We start from the raw sequence: 16,313 nt of genomic DNA, 5'->3' as shown, positions 1-16,313 counted from the left end.
GCTCAGATACATACACCATCACTAGTTTGTTAAATAGGGCCCACTTTATACATGAGGAAATCAAAACTCAGCATCTTTACATGACACAAAAATACCAGTAAATGCTATACAAATGTTCAAAACCAAGAGCTGTATGGATTGACCATTATCAACTACAGCCACTAAGGTTTCTTAAAACCAGCTGGCTTGTGAGAATTCATTTTTCAAATACTTCGTTCAAAACAGTTTATTTTAGACCATAACCTTATAGGTAATATTTTTCATATTTTAAATGCTCAACAAATATCTGCTAACAATAGTGCGTGCTTTCCATTCCTAGTAGCCCTGAGTTTATGTAAGGATGTTGATGGGCAGGGCTGGGGAAAGGATATTACTTCTTAGTAACACATTTGCACTTAGAAAAGAATATGATAAGTGAACCTATCTATCATCTTGGTTCCTATTTAGATATTTTATAGATGGAGCATGACAGTAAACTAGAGGCCACAGATGCAAACATCCTGATGAAAAGAACAAATACTAAATTAGGCTCATAGAAGCACCAGGAAGAACTGAGTAAGCACCAAACAAATGGTGTGTCTATAAGGCCTCATGTGATTGGACCCACAGAGCCCTTTGTGCAACATTTGAAAAGGCCAACTCAGGCACCTAAGCATGTGCAAATCTAACTTGTGTCTGGCAACATCTGTCACAGGATCCTAGACCTGTATCTGTGGCTGCACACACACATATCTAGTAGCATCTAGTAGCATATCCACTCTCTTGTATTATTTTCTTCTGCTTTTCTTATGGTCTTCAATATATCTAAGCTTTCCCATGTACCACTGTTTCCTAGAAAAGCACTCTGTTCAAAAATTACATCTGTATTTGTAGAGAGTAAACTATTATCAGTAAAAAGCTGATAATCATTAGCCTATTATACCAATCTTTCATTTGTTCCACTCTTACTTTTTCTAGTGAAGTGTTTTTAAACTTACTTTCTAAGGATTACAGGCAGAATTTGCATTCAACATCTTGCTCTCCTTAAGTCTTCCCTGCCCTTACTTTAAAATTGTATTGCTCTTAAAGATGCCTCTGGCAACATACTTAAAAACAAGACAGGAGCACAAGATCTGGGAGATTTGCACATTATTTGAAAGTTAAAAAAAAATGTCTTTAGTACATGGATATCCGATATAAAAGAAAACCTTCCTTAAAATGCAATTTGTTTTCCTGGCTAATATGAGAAGGAATTTTGATTCTAAAGATATAAAATTTTTATAAAATAATAAACTTAATTTTCCATACATTTAAAATCACAAAGTTACAGTAATTTCTGTTGAAAAAGAATCGGTGATAAGTAAATGAGCAACAGCTACTGCTATTTCTCATACAGCTTTCAAAGTATTTATTTAGGTAAAGAACATTAATATAAAATATCCCATCTTCTCCAATTTCCCTTTTTATGATTTATACTAGCTTTAAGGTTAGGAGAACAGAATGTGTAAGATGTGCAATTACCAGATTGTTAAATTTATAAGAAATTTCTAAATGAAACAAGATTTTGCTTTGCTGATGTTTTTATATGTAAACCTTGGGGGTAGAAATCAGGCAAGGGTATTATATTATTACCCCATGTATTATTTTTAAAGAAAAACAACAGATGACTAAGAGCCTGGAAATAACTACTGTCTACCATTTATCCTGTTCTAAGGCCTCGTTCTAGGTCCAGGGACAGTGGAGATGAAAATGAACCCATCCAGGAGCGGTTCTTCAGACCTCACTTCTTGCAGGCTCCTGGAAACCTGACTGTGCAAGAAGGAAAACTCTGCAGAATGGACTGCAAAGTAAGAGTTTGCTATAGACGATCTATAAATCGATCGTCTCCCTTCTCCCCTCATTGCCATTTCTCTTTAGTTTCTTTTGGGAAAATTATGTAAGATAGACATCTTTAATATGTGTTTCAGCTCAAGAGAAAGAAAAAGCAGTGAAATATACAGGATATGTATATACTGTTTTGAATCATTCTTTTCCTTCACTTTTAAACATTCAGTAAATATGTTCGTTCCCTAGGGCCCCATTTACAGTATTCTAGAAAGTCCCTGGGAGGTTTTATCCTTTCTCATTTTGTTGAAATAATACATGTATTCATCAGTCATATGTCATTTCTAAGAGAAATGAGAGTGCAGCCTTCTTTCACCCATTTTACAGCGGGGCTTCTGAACTCTGGGAGGCCAGGTTTTATTGCATGTGTGAACTCTGAAATTGCACACAAGTGTGCGTGATAAAGTTTTCATCCATTTCTCAAAAGAGCTTAAGGCAAAAATGTTTAAAAACTGCTCTGGAAAACTTTTTGTTTTACCCATTACTTATTGATCTTAAATTTAAAATTTAGCTCTTAAATGTGGATAAGGTTTTTTTTAAAAAAAAAAACAGAATATGATTATATTTAATGCACAAGTTTGATACAACCAAAAAGTAAAATAGCAGAGTAAAATAGTAACAAAAAACATGGTATATCATTTGCAATGCATGAGAAATGGTTAACATCTTTAGTTATAAACAAGCTCTTAAAATCCAGCGACACTATAATAATGCAAGGAAGCTGGAAAATGAAATGAAAAAGTCCAAGTGATGATTAACAGTGTGGATAAGGTTTTGAAACATTGTTTAGGCTCCCTCTGCTGGATCTCTTTGAGATTGCAAAGCACAAATATAGTAGATTTAAAGGATAAGGGCAGTTTGTTTTTACAAAAAGTAAATCAATATATTTAAGCTTTCCCATGTGCCACTATCTCCTAGAAAAGCACTTTGTACAAAAATTAGATCTTTTAGAAACATATAAAAAGATTAAAAAGATCTATTTAAATTGTGACCTGATTATAATCACCTTCAATTCCTGAGATCAGGCTTTCTTTACTTATGCAACCAAAGAAAGTTGGGGTTAGGAAAGGGGTAGTAGAATCCAGCATTTTCCCTTTGCCTTACGCTCTGCCGCTGGCACAGGTGCGTGGTGAATGAGGTGGGCTGACAGTACACAGTGCTTTAGGCTTCTCCTCCTAAGCACACGGTGGCCTCGGCAGTGCACGGTCCTGCTTGTCTGGGCTCTAACTAGTACAGTGGGAACAGCAGAGCCACTTTATTTCTACACTTGGGAAAGGCCTGAAGCCTGACCACAAGTATCCACTCCCTCTTTCTACAGTCCACTTCCAATGGCCTTTGACAGGGAACGCAGTGTATGTGGAGAGCTGGGGGTAGGGGGTGGACAGATGGGAGAACATAAGAGCATCACCCTCTCAGAAACCATGCGGCCTAACTACTGCTGTTTGCTTCCAAATCTCTGCATCCCTTTGACCAGTCATTTAAATGTACTTAATATTTGTCCTTTAAATTCTCTAGACCTTTGTGACGTGGTGGGGAGGCATCTTTTAGGTGGTATAAATGAGTATCACGCAGCGTGAAGAGAAGTTTTGAATTCTCTGGCTGATTTTGGCAGAGCTGGGCCTTCAAAAAATTGTTTTGCAGTCCAGCGGACATCTTTCTGTATGTAACTCCCCACTAGTAAATGTGGGCTGGGTAGAAAGGCCTTCCTTAGGGGTGCTTTTCTCCCCATTCATAGGCAAGGCTGTGAAGAGTTGACAGATGGCAGCCATCCATACCTTTCACAGCACAATTTGTGATTAGCAATTAAATGTGCTTTTGTCTGATCGCTGGTCTACACAGCTGTCACGGTCTCAAGATTTTATGATGTTTCCATTGTGATGCTAATTTGTTGATATGGCTTTCTGGGTAATTTTGTATTGTTCTTGTTAGTTTCAAGGATTATCAAATAATAGTAATAGCCCTATTTGCTGATGGGTGCACCACCATCTGCACAGCTATGGCAACTCTTTGATGAGAAGCTTCATAGTGTATAAATGCCAGCTGAGTATTTGTTACAGTTATTATGGTGGGACATCTTTTTGTCAAAGAGCTCAGGGCCCTATGCTGACATCATCCAGTAGTCTTTATTACCCCTGGTGAGGTAAGACGATGACAGAAGTGTTTTAAATCCCCATTTCTCTAGGCTGCTCTATAAGAAATGTTTAAAAGTGAGCACACGAGTGCTTCGGGAGCCACTGAAAGGTTTTAAGCAAAAAAGAACCTGAGCTGGTACTAGAAGCCATCTTTTGTACTACCAAGGGAGGAATTTATTATGGTTTCTTAGCTCTTGATTTCATTGTTTTAATATCAGAGAAATTTATATGCATTTTCTTTCTGGTTTAGGTCAGTGGGTTACCAACCCCAGATCTAAGCTGGCAACTAGATGGAAAGCCAGTCCGCCCCGACAGTGCTCACAAGATGCTCGTACGTGAGAACGGGGTGCACTCTCTGATCATAGAGCCTGTCACATCGCGAGATGCCGGCATCTACACGTGTATTGCCACTAACCGAGCAGGACAGAACTCGTTCAGCCTGGAGCTTGTGGTTGCAGGTAGGCTCAGCTGCGAATCCTTCCTCTCTCCAATGACCATCAGATTTGGAAATGTGAACTAATCCTACATCAGTAACCAATATGGAGAATAATTCAAACTGCTGAAAAATAGATTGTATCATCAAAATAGCCATTCAGGGCATGCTGTAAGGCTTAGCAAATCAGAAACTAATTTTTCTTCAGTGTAGCCATTATGATTTATTTTTTCCTTCTCCCACTAGCCTGGACAAGAGAGAAAGGGATTTGGGTTTTGCTGGGTCATCCTGCTCGTGTGTATGTGTTGGCCCTCGGTGTTACCTACAAGAAGGGCAGTAAGCAGCAGCATGGGCTCCAAGAACCAAACTTGCTGTGTAAGAATTTGCTTATGCATGAAGTTCTGAAGATAGACTCAGCTTTTAAAATAACAGATACCAATTTCAAAGTCCAAAATTTTAAATATTTCATTACCCCCAAATATTATAGTCACATTAAACTCAGAATTGCCTTTTAATTAATTATACTGTTTGGTAAACTTTGTAAAAGTATTGTTATATGAAGTCTTACCCTTAGATAAGGACAGTATATTTATGGAAAGGTTTATACCATCCTTAGGAGTTGAACATAAGATTCTGATATCTCTTCTTGTAAAAGAAAAAGAAACAATGTTTATTCCTCATATACATTATCTCAATTAGTCCTTACAACAGCTCTATGAGATAATTAGAGCAAATGTTTATCCTAGCCTTAGGGATGCGGGAACTAGACAAATTAAGTGACTTGCCTGGGTCCCATTAGTCAGCTAAGGGCCAGTCTCAAAAGGTCTGTTGACTCCTAGTGCTCTTCCACACACCGAGAGCCACTGAGTTCTTTGAAGAAAGAGAGTAGCAGTCAATATGTGGACTATGGTGCTGTGTGTTAGCCATGCTTTACAGTTTTGTGTACAGTATTCAGTACACTACGCACTAGGATTGACTTCCCTCATTCCTCTAACTCTCCCTCATCAGACTAAACCCTTTGGTTTTCTCCTGTTAAATGTGCTGCCTGTCCTCAGGACTGACCCTTGAGGTCAGTTAGAACATGGCAGCGCATAGTAATTGGAAGCAAAGTCTCTGACGTCATATCCCAGCTCTTGCTGACTAGCTGTGTCCTTGGGCAAATATATAACGACTCTGCCACTTCCTTTCTCCATATGAAAAACGGGGAACAGGATGCCCCACATGTTTTATAAGGTTAATCTGTGAAGCTCTGCATCACCAGTACCCTCCATAGCAATGCTCTGCAATGGTAACTGCAACTCTTAATGGTGAGCTGCTATGACATTAAGACATTTTATATACATTTTATGCTCTTTTCAAAACTGGGCCTAGAAAGAATACTAAGTGGGGTCTGTTCCTACTTCACCAAAATAGCCCAGGTCAGTGGTCGGCAAACTCATTAGTCAACAGAGCCAAATATCAACAGTACAACGATTGAAATTTCTTTTGAGAGCCAAATTTTTTTAACTTAAACTATATAGGTAGGTACATTGTTATTAACTTAATTAGGGTACTCCTAAGGCTTAGGAAGAGCCACACTCAAGGGGCCAAAGAGCCGAATGTGGCTTGAGAGCCACAGTTTGCGGACCACAGGCCTAGGTCAAGTAACCATGTAAAGTCCAATAAAAATACTACCCTCTACTCCAGCCGGTGTCGCTCAGCGGTTGAGCGTTGACCTATGAACTAGGATGTCATGGCTCGATTCCCTGTCAGGGCACATGCCCAGGTTGCAGGCTTGATCCCCAGTAGGGGGCATATAGGAGATGGCTGATCAATAAAAAAATATTTTTTTTAGATAGTCTTGGGTATTTGAAAATTTCAGGTGGAATGTTTATCATCTTCACCTGTTTTTCCCTTAGCTTTGCATTGATATATTTATCACTCCAGAAGGTAGAATATGGTGGAGAAAGACATGTATCCTCAAATTCATTATTGGTAGCTCAGAAGAAAATAAAACTAAACCTTATTTTCTCAAATTTTTTCTACATCAGATCCAACAAAACAATTTCCCATTGGATGATGATATTAGAGTGCTTTTAACAGTCAATTCTGAATTCTCAGACTAATGAAGTTATCCTTTTATATGGCTTCCTTCCTTCAAGGCCTTTTTATAGCCCTTCAAATACAAATTGGAATCTGTAATTTAGAGGTAACTAGTTAAAGCTGCCAAAGTTAGATGAAAATGCCTCTCAACTTTGTTTCCCCTTTTCAATCCTACAGTATTTCTCACTTAAGCCATCACTTAAAAGTTTCAGAATCTTCATAGCAAACATTTCAGATAGAAGGGAGAAGAATTAAAGTGGATCAAATTCCTAGATACACGTGTCCTCTTCAGCACCACTAGGTGGCAGTGGTTGGTAAAGGCTGGGCCTGGGTGGTCACATAATTAGCAGTGAAGCCATCCCAGCTGCTGGCTATGACCTAGGAGTCTCACACAGTCTGTCAGGCATTCTGTGGAGCAGATGGCCAGTGGACTGTGTGGGCCTGTCAGGCTTGAATTCATTGAGGAAACAAATGAGTGGAAGGAAGCATAGTAACCTTTCTTGGTGAAAGAATAATTTGGAGAGAGGACTAGCATCGTGCCACCTCTGAAGTAACAAATAGTATCATAAAAGATCCGCTTAAGGAATATTCCAAAAAGCTTCTGAATTCTTCATAGTGCTCCTTTCATCTATCACTGATAGATCATTTATGTCGTGTTTTCTCAGCTAAAGAGGCACACAAACCCCCTGTGTTTATCGAGAAGCTGCAGAACACCGGCGTTGCTGACGGGTACCCAGTGAGACTGGAATGCCGTGTTTCAGGAGTGCCACCACCTCAGATATTTTGGAAGAAAGAAAATGAATCACTCACTCACAGCACTGACCGAGTGAGGTGAGACTACAGGACGAATTAATCTAATCCTAATGATACGTAGGAAACACGGCTCGCATACCACGTAAATCTGTGTGAGTCATGCTACTGATGACATCAAAAACAAAAATCACTCTCTACTCTAATGTGTGATCAAGCCTTTAGAAAGAAGCTATAATGGTATGTGATGAAGCACATTCTAATTTAATCTCATGGTGATTTTTCTGTGTTTATCTTTATACCTAAAAGAAAAGATGAATTCATTTGCTGCAATGGTGATAGAAACTATTCAGTGGTTTGGTAAAGGCAGATCCTTAACTAGAAATTAAGAGTGCAGATTTATTCAACCTCTTGACGTCTGCTCTTCTCTCCCATTAACTTTAATGGGGCTGGCAGCCTCTCCAGAATAAGTATGAACCTATTATCGCCTGTTCTCACTATTCTGTTTCTAATGACCTAATTAAAAATGATGCTTCGTGTTCACAGCCACTTTTTACAAATTTCAAACCCTAATGGCCTTATCCTTCTCTTCAGCATGCACCAGGACAATCATGGCTACATCTGCCTGCTCATTCAGGGAGCCACAAAAGACGACGCCGGGTGGTACACCGTGTCGGCTAAGAATGAGGCTGGGATTGTGTCCTGCACGGCCAGGCTGGACGTCTACAGTGAGTGCGCTCCACCTTATTGCATTTATCCATTATGTTAGGAAAGTCAGGCATCTGCACAGCGAATCACATTACTGCTATTTAATCTTATAAACTAGTGTTTTTTCTGCCAAAAAAATTCATATTGTTCTTTCTCTTTCTATTTATAGTTTCTCGACATTAATAGTGAACTACACCAGGAGAAAAAATACCCAAGTATCATGCAGAAACTTTGCATTATTAGCAAACTATGCATGTTGACTAGTCAGTTGTGGCTTCCTTACCCAAGCATACCTTAGGCGTTAACCGTAGGCAAAGGCATAACCACATGTTTTTCACATGACGCTTGTTACTGTGTTTTGCAAATGACTGCCTTTTTTTAACATTTCTTTACATTATAATCCTATCACACTGTCTACTGCGCTCTGAGTGTGTGTACCACTGATCCTGGAATGCATGCTTCTGTGGCTTAGTGCTTTTCTCGTTAATATATCGTAAGCAGCTGAACAACAGATTTGTGATTATGCATCCTAAATTTAAATAAAATCATGTTTACTGAATTTACAAACTAGTACAATAGCATAATGTGATCTATTGACATACAGAAAACCACTAGAAAAATTTAAGAACTTATCTCTTCTTAAATGAGAAATAACTTCATGAGGTTTTTCAGAAAAGGAGTAACCTCAACTTTCCCGACTGCCTAATTCCTTCCTATTGATCACTGTTAAAAGATCCATCCAGAACACCAAACTACTCTAGTTATTGTGGCATTTATACATTATGCACTCTGAAAATTAGGAAACTTAGAGACTATCTCAAAGGATTCCCTGTGCTGTAGCAAATATTTATTTTCAAATAAAAATAAACTACACTTGGTCTTTATTATCCAGCTGTTATAGTCCCAATACCCTGTATAGACAATAACTCAGCAACATATGAGCAAAATGCAAAACTATTCTTAAATTTTAGGATTTCTACTATCAATGTGTCCAGTCTTCATAAGGAACATGTGCCTGGGGGATGTCAAAGACATGTATTTACTTGAAACATCTAAGGGCTTTCCAGTAATCATGGTTAAAAGAGCCTGTTTTCGTTTTGTTTTTTGTAGCCCAGTGGCATCAGCAGCCACAGAGCACCAAGCCAAAAAAAGTACGCCCCTCAGCCAGTCGCTATGCAGCACTTTCGGACCAGGGACTAGACATCAAAGCAGCGTTCCAGCCTGAAGCCAGTCCATCTCACCTGACACTGAATGCCGGCCTGGTGGAGAGTGAGGACCTGTAATCTGACATTCTTCTTAAAGCTGAAACACTGAAACACCCTGCCTTGACCAGCATATGCCTTTGTCACTATGTAAAAGGCAAAACCATACCTTTGACTATAAGAAACCAAAATATTTTTTTTACTTGATATACCAAACTTAGAGTTTAAGTAGGTGATGCTGATAGAAATGTACACATTGCACAGGAAAACTTTTGAATTGCTGTGATTAAAGTGGACTGAAATGCTAAAGGTAACCACAATTCGTATTATCAAAGAGCCTATAAACATAGCTTTAGGTGCTACACAACACGATAGTGTGCAATGCGTAACATGAGGCATTTGTACCATAAAAATACTAAAATGATTCTAAAGTGGCAGTGTATCCAGACAGCTACAGTGAACCAAGTGCAATATGTAAGGATGGAAAAAGAAGAGGAAAGAAAACAAAGTTAATGCCTTGTCTTTGCAAACTGTTTTATATTAAATCATAAGGAGGGAATTACTTGCCTTAAATATAATACTGTCAAGTGTTTTCTAATAAGGGTAACACCTTAGTTCTTGACATTTTTTATGTGTTTTATTTCCTTTCATGCTACCTAGGTAGAAAGCTTATTTACAAACCATATTAAATGGCTAATTTAAATATAAATAATATAAAGTATTCTGAATAGAGCAGAAATATATTACAGTCCATTCCAGGAAAGGCATCCAAACCACCCAAATCACCAAGGCATACAGAATTTGGAGGAAACAGGGGTTTGAAAGACGTAAGGAGAAGAACGAAGGAAAAGGCTACCAACATACTTACTGCATTGTGTTCATTTAGATAAAAGTAGGAGGGCAGGAGACACGTTAAGGGCCAGGCTTTTCTTTGATTTTCTTGAAAATTAATCTCACATGTAGGTGAAAAAACACAGCCATTCACAAGTCAGGGAACCTAGGGCCAGCTGGAAGTTGGAGCACCTGTGCTATGGAAATTTAGTGTGTCTGAGTTTGTGTAGTAGTTGATGATTTTAGATGTTTAGAGCAAGTTGACAATGGACTGAGACTGCAAGACTGGTGTAAGAGAGACATTGCCTGTAGCATCTAGTCTGCTTGAAGGAAATGGAGACTTAGGAGAGACAAAAACAGGTCTGTGCCATAATGTATTTTTTTTCAATGGCACCAAGACATGGTGAATGGAAAATACCAGTTCACATCCCTGCTCACATGAAACCGTGCTTTAAGAAGGTGCCACGTGCTGAGGAGTTTGTAAAGGCGTCTCAGCAAAGACTTATTTTTAAATGCACATGATTCTGCATCAGCTAGAGACTGAGATGATTCTGACCAGACTTGATGGTTTTAAGTCGGAACCAATAAATTTTTAAAAAGAAGAAACAACAATTTGGCCTAATTTTATAAAACATGAGGCTTTAATGGTACTTTGCTATGAAAAGAAAACACTGTATTCCTTATGCAAAACACGTATACCTTTCATTATTTATAATAAAAATGTTGAACTCTCTAAGCTCAGTTACTCAATTCAATACATAGTATTTTTTAAAGTAATTTTATATCTGTGTACCACCCCATATATTTCATATTACTGCTTCACATGTACAGCTTTCTACTTCTTTGTAAGAACACCAACCAACCAGGTTTGAAATGATTAACAGGCTTGAGCACTGGGTGGCAGATGTTCTATGCAGTGGTGCAAGCTTCTTTGGCCACACTTGTATGCATTACTAATATGGAATTTAAGATACCATACAAAGTCCCTCATGGACCTACCTATATTGTAGTACTATGACTTATGTCATATCTTAATTGCCAAATTTTTCTGAATGTGACTTTTTTGCTAATTTTCTGGGTTTGGGATTAAGTAGCATTATTTTGCCATCTTTTATGTTGTATTTATAAAAAAATAGTACTATCATACTATTTTTGGGTTGTTGTGCTGGTGTAATGTGGATTTAACATCAATAAATATTTAACAAATCATAGTTGCAATTTTGTGAAGCAAAATATTCAGTTGTTTTGGTTTTCTATTGCTGCTGTAACAAATTAGTGCAAACCAAGGCTTAAAACAATACTCATTTCTTAGCTCACGGGTCTCTAGGTTAGAATTTCAGGAACAATATGTCTAGATTCTCTGCTCAGGGTCTTACAAGGCTAAAATCAATGTATCTACTAAATTGTTCACGTCTGGAGCTCAAGATCCTCTTCATAGCTTAAGTTGTTATGACAGAACTCAGTTCCTCACTGATGTAGAACAGGAGTCTCACTAAGTCTGTCGCTAGGAGTCACTCACTCCTCCAACCACCCACATCCCTTGCCACTTTCAAACTCAGCAATGAGAATCTCCCTCAAGGCAACACTCTTTGAATCTCTTGGCAACAAGCCCAAACACTTTTAACGCAGTGGTTCACAACCTGTGGGTCATGACCCCTTTGGGGGTCGAACAACCCTTTCACAGGGGTCGCCTAAGACAATTGGAAAACATATATAATTACATATTGTTTTTGTGATCAATCACTATGCTTTAATTATGTCCAACTGTAACAATGAAAATATATCCTGCATGTCAGATATTTACATTATGATTCAAAACAGTAGCAAAATTACAGTTATGAAGTAGCAATGAAAATAATTTTATGGTTGGGGGTCACCACAACATGAGGAACTGTATTAAAGGGTTGCGGCATTAGGAAGGTTGAGAACCTCTGATAGACAAAAGCCAACAAACAGCCCTTTACTGGCTATAACCCCAAGGCTCGGTATGGAGGAAGAAGACAGAAACACCCTTCTCCCAGTATTCCCCTCAAAAAGGCACATTCCTATACTTTAGAAACTGCTGTCCAAGAGTCTGGCTTCCAATCAGCCTGAATCTAGATGCTGACTGAGGTCCTATCCATTGGGACATTGACAGGTCTTGGCACACCTGCAACTATTGAGAGCAACTCAGAATAAATAGGCTATTTGGACAATGACAAAGGTTTGAGAGGCAACCAACAGCCTGGACAGGGCTGAATAATATGGTTCATCTCCTACATGAGGCCACTCTTTCAAGACTGAGAGAAGTGAGTATTTTACCTAATAGAAACATACTGAGTATCAAGGAAAAACGAAGAAATAAAGGAATCCACTCCATACAAAAGAAGATAAAAACCCAAGAAAAGACCTTAATAAAAGGGAGATAAGTGATTTAAATGATAAAGAGTTCAAAATAGCAGCCTTAGAGATGCTCAAGGAGCTTGGAGAAAAATACATGAGCAAAGTGAGAATTCCAACAAAGCGACACCACCACATAGAAGTCACAGAGACGAAGAGTACAATAACTGACATGAAAAATGCAATAGAGGGTTTCAACAGTGAACTGATGAAGCAAAAGGAACAGCAAACTCATAGTAGAGAGGAACTCATCCAATTAGAGGAACAAAAAGAAAAAAATGTGAAACAGTAAAAATAGCTTAAAGGATTCAGAGGACATCAAGTGAACCAACATATACTCACATTATAGAGGTCCCATAAGGAGAAGAGAAAATGGGCAGAAAACATTTTCAAAGTAATGATAGATGAAAATTTCCCTAACCTGGGCAAGAAAACAGATATCCAGATGCAGGAAACCCAGAGAGTTCCAAAACAGATGAACCAAGAGGCCTACACCAAGATACATTAAAATGTAACATGTCAAAAGTTGAAGACTAAAAGAGAATCACTTACAAAGCTAGTGTGAAGGGGAAAGACTTAAAAGGAATCAAAATAAATACAATAATTAGTTAAGGGATACACAAAATAAAATACTGCAAATTTAGACATCAAAAATATAAAGTGAGTGGGAGTGAATAAAAATGTAGTGTTAAAATGTGTTCAAAGTTAAGTCATTATCAACTTCAAAACAGACATAAGTTGTTTTATATAAACCTCATGGTAACCACACACAAAAAAACAATACACACCTATAGTAGAGACACAAGATTTAAAAAAAAGAAATGTAAGCATACAACCACAGATTAATTAGATCACAAAGGAAGAGAGCAAAAGAAGAACAAAACAACAAAGGAATTATAAAACAGCTAGGAGACAATTAACAAAATGGCAGTAATTACATACTTATCAATAATTACTTTAAAGGTAAGTGGACTAAACTCTCCAATCAAAAGACACAAAATGGCTTAGTAATTAATTTTTTTAAAGACCCATCTATATGCTGTCTAGGCGACTCAGTTCAGATGTAAGGACACAAAAACTAAAGGTGAAGAATGAAAAAAGGTATTCTATGCAAATGGAAACCAACAGAAGGCTGGGATAACTATACTTATATCAGACAAAACAAACTTTACGACAAAGACTGTAATAGGACAAAGAAAGTCATTATATGATTGATTATAATGGAGTCAATCCAATAAGAAAATGTAGTATTATAAATACTTATGCTCATAAATATGCAAAGCAAATAGTGACAAACCTAAAGTCAGAAATACACAGCAATCCTATATAATAAAAAGGTAATATGCAAATCGACCAAACAGCAGATTTGGTCTCTATGATGCGCACTGACCACTAGGGGACAGACGCTCAATGCAGGAGCTGCCCCCGGGTGGTCAGTGTGCTCCCACAGGGGGAGTGCCAGTCAGCGAGTGCAACATTGGTGGCAGGAGCCTCTCCCACCTCCGAGGCAGCACTAAGGAGCAGCGAGCCGAGCTGTAAGGAGCAAGGGCTCCCGGACTGGGAAAGGGATGGCTGACTGCAGGAAGCGGGCCTAAGCTGGCAGGCAGACATCCCCCGAGGGACCCAGGACTGTGAAAGGGCACAGGCCGGGCTGAAAGACCAACCCCCCCACTCCCCTGAGTGCACAAATTTTCATGCACTGGGCCTCTAGTACAATAATAATAGGAAACTTTAATATTCCACTTTCAGCAATGTATAGGTTATCCAAACAAAAAAATTAATAAGGAAATATTGGCCTTAAATTACATGTTAGACCAGATGGACTGCAAATCCAATTTATCAATACATTAAAAGGATTATACATCATGATTCAGTGGAACTTATTCCAGGAATACAAGGATGTTTCAATATCTGCAAATCAATGGAATATACCATGTTAACAAAAAGAAAGATAAAAATCCCATCATCTCAACAGATGCAGAAAAAGCTTTTGACAAAATTCAACATTCATTTATGATAAGAAAACTCTCAACAAAGTGATTATAGAGGGAATATACCTCAACATAATGAAGACCATATACAACAAACCTACAGCTAACATCATACCCAACAGCAAAAAGCTGAAAGCTTTTCCTCTAAGATCAGGGACAAGGCAAACATGTCCACTCACACCACTTTTCTTCTCAGAGCAATTAGACAAGAAAAAAACATAAAGTGCACCCACATTACAAAGGATGAAGTAAACCTGTCACCATTTTACAGATGATATGATATTTTGCTTATAAAACCCTAAAGACTCCACCAGAGAACTATTAGAACTAATCATTTCAGTGAAGTTTCAAGATACAAAATAAATATACAAAAATCGGGTGTTTTTCTATATACTAATAGCAAAATATCAGAAAGAGAAATTGAGAAAACAATTCCATTTACAATTGTATCAAAAAGAATAAAATACCTATAAATAAATTTAACCAAAAAGGTAAAAGAAAACTATAAGACATCTAATGAAAAAAATCTGAAGATGATACAAATAAATGGGAAAATATTCCATGCTTTCTATTAGATTGGAAGAATTAACATTGTTAAAATGTCCAGAATACCCAAAGCAATCTAAAAATTCTAATGGCACTTTTATAAAAATAGAGCAATCACAAAATGTGAATGAAATCACAAGACCCTAAATAGCCAAAGCAATCCTACAAAAGAACAAAACAGAAAGCATCACACTGCCAGATATCAAACTATATTACAAAGCTACAGTAATCAAAACAGTATAATACTGGCATTAAAACAGACACACAGATCAATAGAACACAATAGAGAGTTCAGATAAAAACCCATGCACATGTGGTCGATAAATTTACAAAATGGAGCCAAGAATATGGAATGTGGAAAGGACATATTGAATGGAGAAAGTTTCTTTAATGTTGCTGGAAAAACTGGATAACTACATGCAAAGGAATGAAACTACCGCACACAAAAATTATCTCAAATTGGATTAAAGACATAAACATAAGACCTGAAACCATAAATCTTTTACAAGAAAATATAAACAGTAAGCTCCCTGACATAGTTCTTGGCAATGATTTTTTTGAATCTGACACTAAGAACAACAAAAACAAAAATAAATTAGTATGACTGAAAATTAAAAAGCTTCTGCACAGCAAAGAAAACCATCAACAAAATGGAAAGGCAGTAAGAGGCTAATATCCTAAATACATTTAAAAACTAATTTCTTTCAGTAGAAAAAAATCCAATTAAAAAGTGGCAGAGGACACTTTTCCAAAGACATAAGGATAGCCAACAGGTACATGAAAATGTGCTCAATTTCACAAATAATCAGAGAGATGTAAGTCAAACCACAATGAAATATTACCACACACCTGTTAGAATAACTATTATCAAAAAGTTAAGCGATAACCAGTGTTGGCCAGGATATGGCAAAAAAAACCCGTGTCTATTGCTGGTGGGAATATAGACTGAACAGTATAGAGGTTCCTCAAATAGTTAAAAATAGTACATATAATCCAGCAATTCCACTTCTGGGTATATATCCAAAGAAAATAAAAACTCTACCTTGGAAAGATATATGCACCCTCATATTCATTGCTGCATTATTTACAATAGCCAAGACATGGAAGCAACCTAAATGTTCACTGATAAATGAATGGGTAAAGAAAACGTGGTGTGTGTGTAATATTATTTAGCCATAAAGAAAAGGAAACCCTGCCATTTGTGGTAACATGGATGGATCATAAAGTCAGTGTACTCAGTGAAATAAGTCACATAGAGAAAGGCAAATATCATATGATCTCACTTATATGTGGAATGGCAAAAACAAAACTCAGATACAGCAAACAGATTGGCAGTTTCCAGAGTTATGGATGGATAAGATGGGTAAAGGTGGTCAAAGTTTACAAACTTCTAGTT

The 16,313-nt window shown here is 37.6% G+C and overlaps 1 protein-coding gene across 2 annotated transcripts in view; it reads left to right on the top strand.

Annotated features, from left to right (window-relative positions):
- PALLD (palladin, cytoskeletal associated protein) overlaps nt 1-12,944 on the top strand; it is a gene marked incomplete at its 5' end in the record, with an annotated part of 386,255 nt that extends 373,311 nt beyond the window's left edge. For both annotated transcript variants that reach the window (XM_081091742.1, XM_081091743.1), the window contains 5 exons: nt 1,694-1,826; nt 4,246-4,453; nt 7,176-7,341; nt 7,855-7,988; nt 9,079-12,944. In XM_081091742.1, the coding sequence (XP_080947868.1) occupies nt 1,694-1,826; nt 4,246-4,453; nt 7,176-7,341; nt 7,855-7,988; nt 9,079-9,251 (814 nt within the window). In that variant the 3' untranslated portion in view covers nt 9,252-12,944. The remainder of the gene's footprint in view (nt 1-1,693; nt 1,827-4,245; nt 4,454-7,175; nt 7,342-7,854; nt 7,989-9,078) is intronic.
- Nucleotides 12,945-16,313: the final 3,369 nt, after the last annotated feature.

The sequence above is a fragment of the Myotis nattereri genome (assembly GCF_964212035.1).
Source record: "Myotis nattereri genome assembly, chromosome: 5".
Classification (NCBI taxonomy): Eukaryota; Metazoa; Chordata; class Mammalia; order Chiroptera; family Vespertilionidae; genus Myotis; species Myotis nattereri.
This window is presented reverse-complemented; position numbering and strand designations above follow the sequence as displayed.